This window comes from Talpa occidentalis, unplaced genomic scaffold (genome assembly GCF_014898055.3).
Source record: "Talpa occidentalis isolate TD23 unplaced genomic scaffold, MPIMG_talOcc4v2.1 talOcc4.16, whole genome shotgun sequence".
Taxonomy (NCBI): Eukaryota; Metazoa; Chordata; class Mammalia; order Eulipotyphla; family Talpidae; genus Talpa; species Talpa occidentalis.
This window is the reverse complement of record NW_023601653.1, coordinates 56587056-56602013: the sequence shown is the minus strand read 5'-3', so window position 1 is coordinate 56602013 and position 14958 is coordinate 56587056. Positions and strand designations below refer to the sequence as shown.

Genomic DNA, 14958 nt, shown 5'->3' with positions numbered 1-14958 from the left:
AGAGATTGTTGAACTGGATTAAAATGAGAAGTATAATGTTTATAGTTAAATAATGTTTATAGTGTAAACATCTGAAACTGTAGGTAATAGAAAAATGGAACCTAATGACTGATAACATCAGATTATAGAAAATGACATAATATAGATTCCACACATTTATAAATAAGTATATTAAAATAAGGAAAACTAAAATAGCATTTTTTAGGAATTTACATGTGCAGCACTATAAAGAAAGCAGAGGAAAGATAAATTTTTAATCCAGCCAGAGACACAGGCAAGAGATAGGATGAAGGGAGGCTGAACAAAGGCTATTATTAAAGGTAATGCTATTTCTTAATGACTGAATAAATGGTGAGATCCTTTTTCTTTATACACCCACATATTTTATACTTATTCCTTTTATCTGCTCTAGTTAATAAAAACAGTAGAGAGGAGTAAATCTTTCTCATCTAACCATTCAATTATGTTGAAGGTGGTACTGAAAATTTGGGTAGTATGGAAGTTAATGAGGCATCAGGCATATAGTCGTGCGCTGGAGAAACTGAAAGGAGAGGTTCACAACTTGCCACCCACAAGCGAGGATCTTTGTTTCTATTCTTGTTGGTGAATACATAATACAGGGCCACAGTATAAAATTCCAGCGTATACAGCACTGGAGCAGACACTTTATAAAGAGTAGATTCACACAGCAAATAAGCATATGAAAGGGAGCTCAGTCCTTTCAGTCATAGGGAAATGCAAATTAAAACCACTAGGAGATACCACTGCACACACCAAAAGGGCTGCGGCTGACATTACCTTTCTGGTTCATCTGTTTTTAGTCCTAGTTTAATTTGGCGAGGATTTTCCAGATATGTGGGTGCGTTGTAATTATATAATTTACCTTTTTCCTTCCTAAATTTTATACCTCTTCCTTCTCTGGAGTTAGTAGCTCCACATTAGTTTCAGGAGACAGAACAGATAGTGGACTTCCTAATTCTGGTGTTGACTTTTGTGGAGATGCGTTCCATTTTCTCCCATGCACCCTGGTTCTGGCTTCCGTTTTTTGACTACCTATATATTGTCACGTGACAGAGATACCTATCCCTCTTCATCTTAGCAAAGTGATTCTTTTTCATGAAAAGACATGAAATTTCATTTAGATGCCTTTCCTAATGATGGTATTTTTCTCTTTCTATAGTAATATGTTGAGTTGCATTTATAGATTTTCTGGTGCTGCTACATTTTATTCAGTTAACACTGTTCAGATATTGGTGTTCATGTTCCTAAATAAGATTGATGATCTGTGACTTTTTATCCCTGGCTCCTCCAAAAAAAAAAAAAAATGATGGTTACCAACATTTAATGTTGGAACTTTGTAGCTTTTCTTAAAAACTCAGTAGATTTAGCCAGACTGCCCCTGTTGTCTGCAGCCCTGGTTGCTGCACCTGAGTGGAATCTGCTCCCTTCAGACAGAGTGTGGGGAAAGGAATTGCCATTTATCATGTGTGACATTTGTAATCCCAGGGGATAAAGTGTTTCAAATATATCTAAAATAAGAACTGTGTTTTATTCTTGATTTTGCAAATCCTAGTCTATTATTTTGCCCGGTTGTATATGGGGTAAGTAGGATTCGGCAGGCTAACAGAATGTGGACTTTCTGCTAGTGATCAGGTAACTAACTCACAGTTGGGTTTTAAATTATTTGGAATAAGTGAAGAAATAATCATTCTTTCTACCAAGGTGTGTCTTTACTCATAAAAAATGTATCGCTGAAATATGTTCTCTAATATAGTTTGACATTTTGCTTGAAGAAATTTGGGGAGTTTTTTAAGATTTGTAATCATAAGTTTTCTAAATAAATGCTCTGAAGTACACAGGTAAATTACATTATAAATATAATGTGAAGGGCCTCCCTGGTGTGGCACAAGGGGTTAAGTCTCAGCACTATGAAGCATTCCGCAGCCACTGCAGCATGAGTTCCATCCCTGGCCAGGGAACTAATCCACATGGCACAGTAGACCTCTCCTGTCTCTCCCGCTGCTCCCCTTAGCAGTGTATTTAGGTCAGTCCACTAGTTCTGTTCCCTACTCTGTCTCTGGTGAATCCTCTCATACACACCCTCCCCCTGCACGTCTGGCCTATACCCCAGCTCTTGTACGCACAAATAAATAAAATATACCTTTATTAAAAATAAATAAATGCAGCATGATTTATTTTGTACCAAGTGTCTTAAAAGTAGGGTTTTTAAAAACAAGATACTAACTAGCATTACTGAGACTTCTTGCATTCCCAAATATACAACACTAGTCAATTCACAGCATTCCTAAACAATGTTAAAACTTAATTCAGCTATAGAGTGTTTGGTATATAATCAAAAGGGATCCTGAAATGATTGTCCTACGATTTGTTGAAATTGTTTTTTTCCTAGTTACTGGTTGTAATTTTAAAATGAGTCTGTTTTGTTTTGTTTTTTACTTTTTAAACAAACCAAAAAGATTTTAATAATTTTTTTCTTTTACAGGTGTCCCCAGTGGACAATAGTGTGTATACTCTGCTAGCACACACGATGACTACAATGTAAATGCATAGGTTTTATGTGTTCACTTACTATTAACTTTTGTTGCTGTGTTAATGATTTTGTGTGTTTTGTTTCCTAATGATAAAAGTCTAAGTTCATTTTAGAAACGTGTGAGAGAGAAAGCAACAGCGATTACCAAGTGTTAGCTGTTGTTAACCTGTTACTGCAGATTCTTTATGGAGGGAAGTACAGCGTGACAGCAGGCAACCAAATGGAAATAAACTGCATTTCAGCAAATCACTTAACCCTTTGGGGCTGTAACTTTCCCAATCTGACATGTGCAAAGGTGTTAGGTTAAGGAGCTTTCAACCTCTGTCGATGTTGTGACTGCTTCGTTAAGAAGCAGAACTGCAAAGAGCTGAAGACAGGCTCCCTCCAGGCCCTGAGCTGCTTAGACTGCAGGGGTCACTTACCCTTTTAACGGTTTACCTTGTCTTTACAGAGTGATTTGAAGATACATGACCCCTTCAGTACTACTGAGTTTTATGATTCGTTGTTTTCATCTCATCGGTTAACCTATAGAACTTTTTTTCTAAATCTAACCTACATCTGTCTGGTGGTCTCATTAGTTGACTTACTAGGTAGAATAGCGAGTGGAGGCCACTCCATTGTCTCTGACTCTGCAAACAATAAATTTGCCTTCTAATTTCAAAAGCCTCAAAAACTGAAGCTGTCAAATGACAGTGTTGTATGAGAGAAATTTTAGAGAATTTACTGCTGTTTTAATTTTCAGGTTCCCACTTTCCTGTTGGAGTAGTCCCTCCAAGGACAAAGTCACCAACACCTGAATCCTCTACAATTGCCTCATATGTAACCTTGAGGAAAACTAAGAAGATGATGGATTCAAGAACGGTATTTAACTAGAAATTAATTTCTAGGAGGGTATTTTCACACCTATGTATTACTTTCTGTGTGGGTTTTCATTCTTAGTGTTTAAAAAAAAAACTTTTGTAACTTCTCTTAGAAAAATAGCATAATCTTAACTTTTTTAATCACATTCTGAGAATGGTCACCTTAGAGGACAGACCTACCCAATACCTAATCTAGTTTTCCCTTGATCAGACTTGACATGGGTCTTGTCCCACACTTTGTGGGTTCTAATCTCAGATAGCTGCCCTGTGTTACTCTTTGACAACCCCAAGAATTTCCTTGGTAAGAGGGATAGATATGTCCTCAGGTCCCCCAACTCAATGCATTTCCAAGCCGTTCCAACTCTGTAGGGTCTTTAGCTATGGGAGACTTTACCAATCCTGTGGTTTCTCTAAGAAACATGAATGAGGATTGTGAGAATAAACCCTGTACATCCCACTTTCATCTTAGATTCTTTTACTTCTAACTGTCTCTAACCCAGTCTAATCTTGATTTTCAGGTGATTTAACTCCCTTTTCACAAGTCTAAAAATTTGGACTGTAAATGCATTTTTCCTTTTCATCTATGGAAATTCTTAATAGTGTGAAATAAGTTTGAGATAGTGAGAAAACTGGCAGGTACAGCAGATGATAAAATTTGTGTTTATTCTTGAAATACTTTAAGGTGCAGGTACAAAGTATAGGCCCAAAACTGACAGATCTCAATGAAGAAATAAAATTTTTTTAAGATTTTTATTTATTTATGCATACAGGAACAGGGGTACAGGCCAGAGATGCAGGGGTAAGAGAATTCACCAGCAACAGAGGGGAGCAGTGGGCAAGTCAGGAGAGGTCTGCTGCAGCATGTGGGTTGCTCCCTGGCCAGGGATCGAACTGTGCTGTAGTGGCTACAGTTAGCTTCATAGGTTGTATCTTAACCCCTTGTGCCACCAGGGAGGCCCAAGAAATATAATATTTTTAATTAGTACAAAATTATAAAGACCTGTTAAAATTATCATCGTGGCATAAAAATAATGAATAGCTACACCCCATTGTTAACATCAGTGGTCTTGACTCTGCAACACTATTGTTAGAGCATATGCTACAGATTGAAGGGATATTTTCTCTGGAAATTGTAATGCTAAAATAAATGGACTAAAAAAAGTGCATTGTTGAGATCAAGCAGAATATTAGTGGTTATTTCTATTGTAGAACCACCTTAAATTCTAAAGAAGGACTTCTAAATAAGTACTGGAGGAAGAAGTATCAGATTATATAAAATTAAGACAGAAAACTTCTTTATTAGTATCAATGTCAGAAGAAATAGGCTTACAGTGGAAGTATGTGTGGATCAGACAAGAGCCATAGTATACAAGGAATGACTGTAAATCAATTACTTTTAAGGTATTTTAGTGGAAAATAGGTAAATGTTAACTGTAGCACAAATAATAATTTTTAAATGCTAACTATACCCCTATGAGATACTCTTTCTAATTATATGGAAGAAAAGATCTAAAAATTAATAATATCTGGCATTAAAGTAGATTTCTACAACATGGTAACTTGGAAAAGGAGGTTATAGTTTGCCTTTTTTTTTTTTTTTTTTGCATAAAAAATTAAAAAGCTGGCCTCTCTGGTGGCACAGGGAGTTAAGATGCAACCTGTGAAGCTATCCACAGCCACTGCAGCACGAGTTCGATCCCTGGCCAGGGAGCTACCCACATGGCACAGCAGACCTCTCCTGACTCACCCGCTGCTCCCCACTGTCTCTAGTGAGCCCTCTCACCCCCCACACCTCTGGCCTGTACCCCAGTTCTTGTATGCATAAATAAATAAATCTTTAAAAAAAAATTTTAAAAGCTTTGGGAAAGACACATGTTTGTCATTACTGAAAATAAAAGGAAAGGGTATTAGAGTACCCAGCTTCCTAAAGAGTACCTAGAATTTACTTTTTTAGATTTTTTTTAATAAAGGCAAGTATTTTTTATCTTACAGATAAGATCTTACAAATAAGATCATTTCTGCACATGAAGTCCTTTCATTTCCCTTTTTCTTTTAGTTTCCACTTGAGCTTTTTATGATACTTATTTTGTACAGCAGAAAGTAGTCCTGTAGCCATAGCTCCATCCTGTAGACTTTTTTCAGATTGCATTGGAGAGAAAAGGATGTCAGCACTGAATCTGAAAGAACACCTTCCGCCCTGAGTTCTTTCAGAAACTCCAGCAGCACACCAGTGTCTCGGTCACTTCCCAATGCTCCAGGACCAAGGACACGAAGAAGCATACCAATTCTATCGTAAATCCTGGAATATCTTTTCAAATTGCCTTGATAGAAAATAAGCTAAAATTAGGCGTTAGCTTATGACTGATTATGGAAATACTTATTTTGAATGTTATACCAGTATTTTACATTTTCGGTAAGAAAGTGAGAAGGAACAGTTGGTTGTTGAATGTAGGGTCCAGTGTTTTCAGACCCTTCAGTAGCTCAGAAAAACAAGCCATTTACTTACAGAAAATAGATATTGCCACAGTTCTGTTATTGATCATAAAACGAGGGTGTTTCCTCTATCACAGTAAATGTGTGACTTAAAACATTACATTTTCCTTACAAGAAGTTTCTGCTAGTAAGAAGCTGCTGCCTCTTACTCGAGTTTTGTACGGTTTCCTTTTTCAGGGCTATGGGGAAGGCCTTGACCCTTTTGTCTTTTTCTTAAAAATAAGAAAATACCCTTGTTAAGTTCCTTTTCTCTCTCCTCCCTCCTTTCTTGGCTTCTTTCTTTCCATCATTAATTACCAGGGAAGGGTAAATAATTCACCATTCTGGTGTTCTCTAAATCTCCACTTTTGATTTTCAAAACAAAGTAAATGCATTTTAGATCATTTTTTATTCCAACATATTTCTCAGAAGTTACTCTCTGTTGATACATCCATACGTTTGTTTTTAATTTGAAGGAAAGACCACGAAGTGCAGTGGAACAGCTGTGTTTGGCTGAAAGCACTCGACCTAGAATGACTGTGGAAGAGCAAATGGAAAGAATAAGGAGACACCAGCAGGCATGCCTGCGGGAAAAGAAGAAAGGACTAAATGTTCTTGGTGCTTTAGACCAGTCACCCTTACAGAGTCCTTCAAATTTAAGGGATCATCCATTCAGGCTTAGCCAGGTATATCATTTGCTTCTAATCATTCTGTGTAAATCAAATATCATTTGAGTCTTATAGTCATAGTTACATGATGGATGGGTTTTTTGAGTGTCTACACTATGGAGAGTTGTTTTATACTATATAAGCGTATAATAATATGCTAAGACTGCTTGGTAAAGGGGATCAAAATACCTGGGCTAAATTATATGTTGGCTGCCTTTGCACCAGCTGTGTACTTAATTCCCTTTGCTATAAATCAAGAATGACGCAAACTGCCCTGTCTGTTGTACAGAGATACTAAGCAAACAAAAGGGCTCTCAGCAAATGGAAAAATGCCTCGTAGTTCCCAGATGGTCCCAGCTCCCCTCCCAATAAAATGCATGTTACTCTGAGTGTCCTGACTTAACATGACCGAAATTGTCTCTAAGGAGAGATTCTAAGTCAAAATTCTAGGTCTGCTGCTCATCACATCTCAATTTCAGCCTTGCAAAGCGACGTCAATCCATTTCTTCTTTGTTTCCTGGATTCGTAACTACAGGGCAGACTCGTGAACTTTGATATGGTCTCTCCCTGTTTGTAGCCACACTTCAGCTGAAAGTACTTCCCCGTCTTCCTAGAAATCCCCTTTCCATCTAATCAGGAGCAGGCATTGCTTTGGGACATTCAACAGATTGAATCTGTAATGTGCAGTTACTCAATTCATCGGTTGAGTAACTGCACGTTCTACACGTTACAGAATGAATAAATTTCCTCGGTTGGTTTTCATAAGGAAGCCTCCTTGTGAGTGAAGATGCAGCTTTTTTCCAAAATGACCAGGTGCTATCTAAAAATTAAACCTACTATAGAGCGTGGATCTAAAAACACCGTGTATCTCTTGAGCAGACTCGAAGGAGGGATGATAAAGAACCTGACGCTGTCATTAGAGAAAATGATGGAAAGCCAGACCACGAGACTCCTGCAGCAGAAATTGTTCGACTAAAAACAGATGAACCTGAAAGTACGGATTTTAACAGAGAGGTAGATTGCTTTATACAGTCTATATTCCAAAAGGGTAGATTTTTAAAGATTAGATCAAGTTGGGAAAGTTGAAAATAAAGTTGTGATTCGTTCCATCACAGGGGCCATTGATTTAAGTGAACTGTGGGGTTTTGTTTAACATGATGAATATATTCAGCCACATCCCCTACAATGGGGTACCTGGAAATTTAAAATAATAATCAACCAAAGCCAGAATGACTGTTAACTCTGCTAAAGAATCTTAATGTCCCACAGCAGCTGGCTATTAGCCATGTGCCTTTGGATAAATAATTCTTCTTGTCCTAATAATATTAATATTAATAATAATATTAATGTTATATTAATTATTATATTAATTAATATTAATGATAATATTAATAATATTAATAATGTTAATATTTTTAATGATTTGAATCTCGATTTATATTTCAGTAACTACTGAACCCAGGGTACGATTTTTAAAGAAAGTTTTATTTCAGAATTATTTTAGATTTACTACTAAATATGATATATAAAACTGCTTTGAAAAAGAGATTTTCTTCTTCCTCTTCTTCTTCTATAGTTTAAAAAAACTGAGGATGCTTTTTGTGAAACATTTCTCAAACCTGAGCCAAATGGAGTAAATTCTGAGGAAGTGGTGGATATAGAGAAAAACCAAGAAAAAGTGCCCGAGGCTATTGCAAACAGGTAATAATTCATCTGTTACAGAGAAAACAAGTAACAGAAGACATTCCCAAAATGGTGTGACTGGTCAAAAATGGGGAACTTCAGAGTCAGAAAGTCTTGGATTCCAGTCCCAGCTTAGCTACTTAGGAGCTGTAGGATCTGGAATAGGTTCACAGCTTTCAAAGGCTGCTGGTTCTTCTACTTGTGAAAATGGGGATAGTTTTAATGTTTATCTCACAAGTATGTCATAGGATTAAATAAGAAAATACACATGCAACACTTATCACTGTGCTGGGATAATAGTCAATATCAGTATATGCCTTATATAGGGCCTCCCTGGTGGCGCAAGGGGTTAAGTCTCAGCGCTATGAAGCTATTGGCAGCCACTGCAGCACTAGTTCGAGTTCGATCCCCAGCCAGGGATCTGACCCAGTGGTGCAGCAGACCTCTCCTGTCTTGCTTGCTGCTCCCCTCAGCAGTATATTTCAGTAGATCTGCCTGTTCTGTTCCACACTCTGTCTCTGGTGAATCCTCTCATCACCACCCCCACCCCACACCTCTGGCCTGTACCCCAGTTCTTATATGCATAAATAAATAAATCTTTAAAATAAATATATAAATACTTTATAGAACATGCAAGCAGCACATAAGCACAGCCTCCTTGCCTGTGTGACAGTCATTGATCAGAAGCCGAAGTTGTCTGATAAGAACTCTGGCAGGTTTGCTATTTATGTTTTGGCTATATTTCTTAATTAGCCTTCTTACGTGTATTCTCTATCTCACCCTCCATAAAAGAAAATTACCAGTGCTGGAAAGAGAAATGCCATGATTTCGTGTTATTAGGAATGCCTTTATCTCTTCAATGAATAGCAAGATTAAACTTGGTAAAGTGTTTGGCAGTAGCTGATAAGAAAAAAAAAATGCTGAATTTTTGTAGGGCATAGATTAAGACTTAACCAGTGTATAAAGAATCGGTGAGTTCACAATGATTAACAGCAACAAAAAATAATTTGGCCATTTTAGAAGATGCTAGGGAATTGATTTATTTTTCTCAAACCTGGAAGATAAAAAGAGAATTAAATATCTAACCTTTCCAAACAACCTCAGCCAAAGAGTTTATGAGGATATTTTGTTATTTTTAGAAGAATTTCTTTCAGTAAGAAATGAGAGAACAGTGCTGCTTTGCTAACCCTGATGATATAATGGATTTAAACAGTATTTCTCAATAGCTGCTAAAGCTGTCAGCTGAAAATCTGACAGGGTACTTTATAATGAATAGATCAAGTTGATAACCTCTGAACTCACTCATCATTTTTAACATCACAAAAAGAGGCAAGCTGTTAATGCAATAGTGCACGACAAAACCTAATAATGTACCTCTTACCCTGTGTCTGTTCCCCCCCCCCACACACACACACACCAAATCTGATCAAGCCTCATGTCATATTAGTTTACTAATAATTTAAGGGGTATGATTATCAAAATCCAAATTGTGGGGAACTACATAGGATAGATCATCCAGATTCCCAGATAAAGAGCAAAGGAAAAAAGGACTGGTATTTTAGATTAAAGTAGCCTCAGAGATTTGTCAGGCGTATGTGTGGTGTGTGGACTTTGTGTGAACTAACTGAAACAGCTGACTTCAGGGTGATACAGTGGGGTGATCAGAGAACCCTTAGCACTAGCTGGATATTTGATGATATTAAAGTATTACAAATGCAAATTGAAGTATTTACAGGTTACAGATTTGCAGATTAAATGCTATGTCCGGAATCTACTTTAAAATAATCTGGGGAACAGGGGACTAGATGACGCAAGGTGGGTGAAATGTGGATAATTATTAAAGCTGAGTCTGTAGCTTTCATGTATTCACTTTAATTTTTTGTGTGTGTTTGAAGTTTCCATACCGTAGGAGAAAAAAAATTAATTGCAAGCAAAATGTCATATTTTCTGTATGGTCAATTTTTTTATGTCAGTACAATGGAAGGAAAAAATTGCATTCTATAATAACAGATTTTCATATATTAACCTGTTTTCATTAGTTCTCAAAATGAGGCACAGCTCACAAATCATAAACCAGAAGGCCACCTGGAAGAAAATACAAAGGACAATATTCATGAGCAGGAAGAAACTGTTACATCTTACGAGCAAACTCCTGAGGCTTCCAGAGGAAATCAAACAATGGCAGGTAGGTATTGCACATTTCATCGTCATCTCACCGGCACTCCCTCTGAACTGCTGACTCTCTTCCCTCTGTGTGATCCACATGTGGATTTTTCTTTAATAATGGAAGATTATGATCCATACTGTGTTAAAAAAATATATACAATTGTCAGTGCTCTTCTGGCATTTCATAAATCTTTTTTTCTCAACTTTTTTTTTTTTTGAAGATTTATTGATTTATGCATACAAGAACTGGGGTACAGGCCAAAGTTGCAGGGGCTGGGAGGATTCACCAGACACAGAGTGGGGAACAGAACAGGCAGACTGACTGAAATACACTGCTGAGGGGAGCGGCGGGTGAGACAGGAGAGGTCTGCCAGGCCATGTGGGTTGCTCGCTGGCCAGCTGGGGATTGAACTCGTATTTCAGAGGCTGTGGATTGCTTCATAGTGCGGTGTTTAACCCCTTGTGCTACCAGGGAGGCCCTCTCTTATTATCAGTTTTTCTTCTCATAGTCCTTGAACAAAAAATAATAATAATAATTTCTCATAATCTCTTCCTCACTCCTGTCATTTTGCAGAAAGATAAGTTCACTTAAAATCAATTTTTCAGGTCTGTTCATGGGAAGAACATTCTCTGTATTTAATCGAACCGTAGCTTGCAAATTTATATCATTTGTCATGTTGCCTTTTAACTCTCACTAAGCACTGTCTTGCCCTTCACTTCATCACTTACAAGGCAGTGTACATAAGAATTCTCACATTTCTTTTAATTGTCACTGACCACTGTGGTTATTGTTATGGCAGGTCTGGGTCAAGGTGGTGGGTAGATATGTTAAAACCACCACGGTTAAACTGTCTGTATAATTTGGTTTTATAGAACTAGAAAGAATTTTAGAAGTGAGACCCAATGGCAGTGATAGACACCTGAAAATTAATCTCAAAGAGGAATTTAAATTTGTTTTTGCAGCTTTATCAAAATGTAACTGACATAACATCAGCAAAGTTGAAACTGTACAAGGAGAAAGAATTTTTTAAAAAATCTTCAAGGGGGGCCTCCCCTGGTGGCGCAGAGGTTGAGCGCTGGACTGCAAGGCAGCCCGCAGCCTCTGCAGCACCAGTTCGTTCCCCGGCCACCGGCGAGGGTCCCACAAAAAAAAAAAAATCTTCAAGGGACATTTCCTCCCCAATGATCAGTGGTCAGATTAAAGAATAACAGCACCCCAATAAGCAAGAAATGATTGAATGGGGTCATAGCATCAAGATTTCCTTCTCAAATGTGTCCTGAAGATGTTTACCCTCTCGTGTTTCCTTGGTGTGTTTCAGTGAAGAGTCTGTCCCCTCCTCCTGAGTCCTCGGCGTCATCAGTCCCCTCTGCTCAGCCGCAACTCACAGAAGGATCCCATTTCATGTGTGTGTAGTCTCGGAAAAAGTACGTCCTTGCCCTTTGCGCTTGTGCTTGCTCTTAGAGTTTGGCAGTTGAATTCAATTCATTTGTTGGCTCAGTGCATAACATCTGAGCTGAGCTCTGGGAGTGTGCAGGAGAGCTGGAGAGCCCCGGGAAAGAAAGTAAAGAAAAGACCAGCAGACTGTGATGGGTGTACCGGTGCCGGCCTCGCGGTCCCAGGCAGCTATGCTCCCACGCGGTCCTCCCCGAGTCAGAGCTGACACTTCTGTTTAAGTCATTACATGTCAATGGACAACTGCGCCTTTCACAGTTGTCAAGACATCTCCACCACATGGGGAGTTTGTCAACTATTTTAATGGACAAAGAAATGCTTGTGGTACAGTCAACAAAAGAAATATTAAGAAATTTATAATCTCTCAGAGATTGTTTCTAATTTTTTTTTTAAACAGGCAGTTAATTACTAATAAAGTCATGGGTGGGGTCAGGGGAGCAGGAACATTTCTTGGACAGGGTACCTTACAACCATTTTTGAACTGAGACAGCTTTCCTAAGTCTCGCTTTTAACCTTTGTGAACAGTTGCTCAATTTTTCCTGCCAGTGTGTATTTATAGACATCGACTTTTTTTTTTCTTTTCAGAAAAACCCATGAGGCTTAGAGTGAGCATTTTACACCTTCTGCATTTTTTTCTCTCATGGAATCTACCAGATCCACTGATGTCTGGTGCCTTAGGATTACCACTCTGTTAAACAGTTGCACGCAGGAGAAATACCTGGAGACATTATAAGCCTAGTTACTGACATTATTCTTTGCTTTTGGAGTCTCAAAATGCCTGAGTACAAGTACTGACATGACTGAGCTTAGCAAGTGGTGTTTATTTTGTAGAATGTACTTCTGTTCATACTTTCTTGAAGCAGATATAATCTGCATCCTTTCTTCCAGCCAGTAGGATTTATGTTTAGCTGTCTTGTCAGATTTGTGACTCTTACTTGAGATTTTCTCTTCCTAGAACCTGAAGAGGCCTTTGTTTGTTGTCATTCCACTTCTATGCAGAATTGACATCCTCTCCAAAGTTACAAATAGCCTATTTGTTGAAATTTCTTACCTATGTCTTGCCTCTGTCACTTGTGTATTTAAACTTCTAACATCATATCGACAGAAGTGACCGTGCCCGCTTGTGACGGAACAGCAAACAGGAATAATAACCTGCTGCTTGTTCAGTCCCTGCTCCTCCAGGAGCTGACAGGTGGCTTCTGTCTTTGTGGAGAAATGGACCTGAAGAGCCACTCAGGTTCCCTTGCGGCTCCATAAAAAGAGTAGACATGATTGTGCACGGCTCGATCCGATAATAAAAGACAAGTGCAGTTACAAACTCAAGTACAGTTCTAGATCCCTTGCATCGCTGGATTTTGCCCTGTTCTCATGTGAGAGCTGGTGGCATTACACACTGGAATGAGGCACAGTTATTGCTGGATATTTTCTCGTTTCGGGCACACAGCCACCACAAACAACTAGTGGCAGTAAAGCTCGAGTATTTTCTCTTTTTGCACTGTGCAGATGCCGTCCTGACTAGTCATTTAGACGGGACTTAGGAAAGTTGTCCCAGCGACACTACATGGGCAGCTCAATATATCCTAAGAGATTTTTGTAAAGTAATGCAATCAAACTTTGCTTACTTTGTTGATCTTTTGGATTTGGAACTTGGGGACTTTTTTTTTTTTGAGATTGCTATTTAACTGTATCTGTGTTTCTCTGCCTTGTACATTTCATCATATGGACACGAAACAAAAATGTCCTTTCATTGTATTATGCTCTGGGTTTTTCCTAGCTATGCCTGTCAGTTCTGTATGACAGTCTGACACCTTCCATCACCTTAGGAATGGTCATCCACTACATTCACAGATGTCAAAGTCACTTTTCCCCCTCTCTTTATTTTTCAGCTATACTGAATTCTCTTGAAACCATTCAAAGCTAAGGACATGGACCTTCAGCGATGTGAGGAGATATTGTACAGTATATTTTAAATCTATGAAATTCATAGTTCTGATGCTTTTGGCCACAGAGCATCATTTTATCACTTCTGGAAAATGTTTATTCCAAAACAGCTTTAATGACCCCACACGTGCACTCCGTCAGCTCCAGGTCGTTGTTTGGACACAGCTTGCTGCTAGGATTTCAGAGCACACACGTGAAGGTGCTTTTTCATGTGCGGTCTGCAGCCACAGCTGACTTAGTTGCTGATTTCCAGATTTGGATGTCTCTAAAGTCTAGGTAGATTTATATTTCCTTTTGCTTTACAGGACATTTGTTCAGTTATTTCCAAGGAAACTTGTTTTCCTTTTTCTTCTTTTTCTTCCTGTTTCAGCTACTGCAATGCTTTGTTTCACACTTGATTTGTAAAAATTTTATATAAATATTTAAAATGTGCCATTTTATTATCGCTAAGTGAAGTATGTCCCGTTCCTGCTATAATTATTTCTCAGATTGCAACGTCAGCAGTTACTGCCACACACACTCGTCCGCTTAACCGCAAATGTTATCGCTTACTTTTTCTTACAAACAATTAAAAATGTAGGTATTTTGAAGTACTGGGCTTATCCTTCATTGGAATAGATGTGTACAGCAATAAGCAGGTTTTCAAATCCAGTACTTAGTCTGTGTACAAATGTAATTATGTTCATTGTGTATATATTATACAATGAGCACATGTAATGTAAGTATTAAAGGCTACTTACTATTGTTTAAATGCAAATGTTCATATCTCATTTCTTTTTTATCATGTTAAATAAATGTTGATGTTCTTAAATCACTTGTGTTAGAAGTTTTTTCTCTTGCATCTGAAATGCAAAGTCTGACACTCAGAGACTTGTGAAAGAAAAAGCCGTCTGCTGCCTTATTGTGGACAGCATCAGAAAAGGCCCTTCTCTGACCTCTGGCCCAGTGTCCCCGTGTCAGAGAGGAGGAGCTGAACCTCAAGGATAAACCACCTTGGCTGTGAGCACACGGCATGTAAGCACAGAAGTAAAGTGCATATCATGTTGACTTTTTCTCTCAGGCCATCAGCTTAACTCTGCTGAAAAATGTAGGTTTGTCAAGTCTTCTGTTTATTTCCATGTTTTAGAAAAGCTCCCAGGGCCTGCAGCCTCCTGTGCTCATCAC

General features: G+C 38.3%; 1 protein-coding gene across 6 annotated transcripts in view; it reads left to right on the top strand.

Moving 5' to 3' along the window:
• PLEKHA5 (pleckstrin homology domain containing A5) overlaps positions 1–14605 on the top strand; it is a 234024-nt gene extending 219419 nt beyond the window's left edge. For all 6 annotated transcript variants that reach the window (XM_054696409.1, XM_054696408.1, XM_054696411.1 and 3 more), the window contains 7 exons: positions 3294–3412; positions 6360–6569; positions 7431–7565; positions 8128–8252; positions 10274–10419; positions 11720–11825; positions 13740–14605. In XM_054696409.1, coding sequence (XP_054552384.1) covers positions 3294–3412; positions 6360–6569; positions 7431–7565; positions 8128–8252; positions 10274–10419; positions 11720–11814 — 830 coding nt within the window. In that variant the 3' untranslated portion in view covers positions 11815–11825; positions 13740–14605. The remainder of the gene's footprint in view (positions 1–3293; positions 3413–6359; positions 6570–7430; positions 7566–8127; positions 8253–10273; positions 10420–11719; positions 11826–13739) is intronic.
• Positions 14606–14958: the final 353 nt, after the last annotated feature.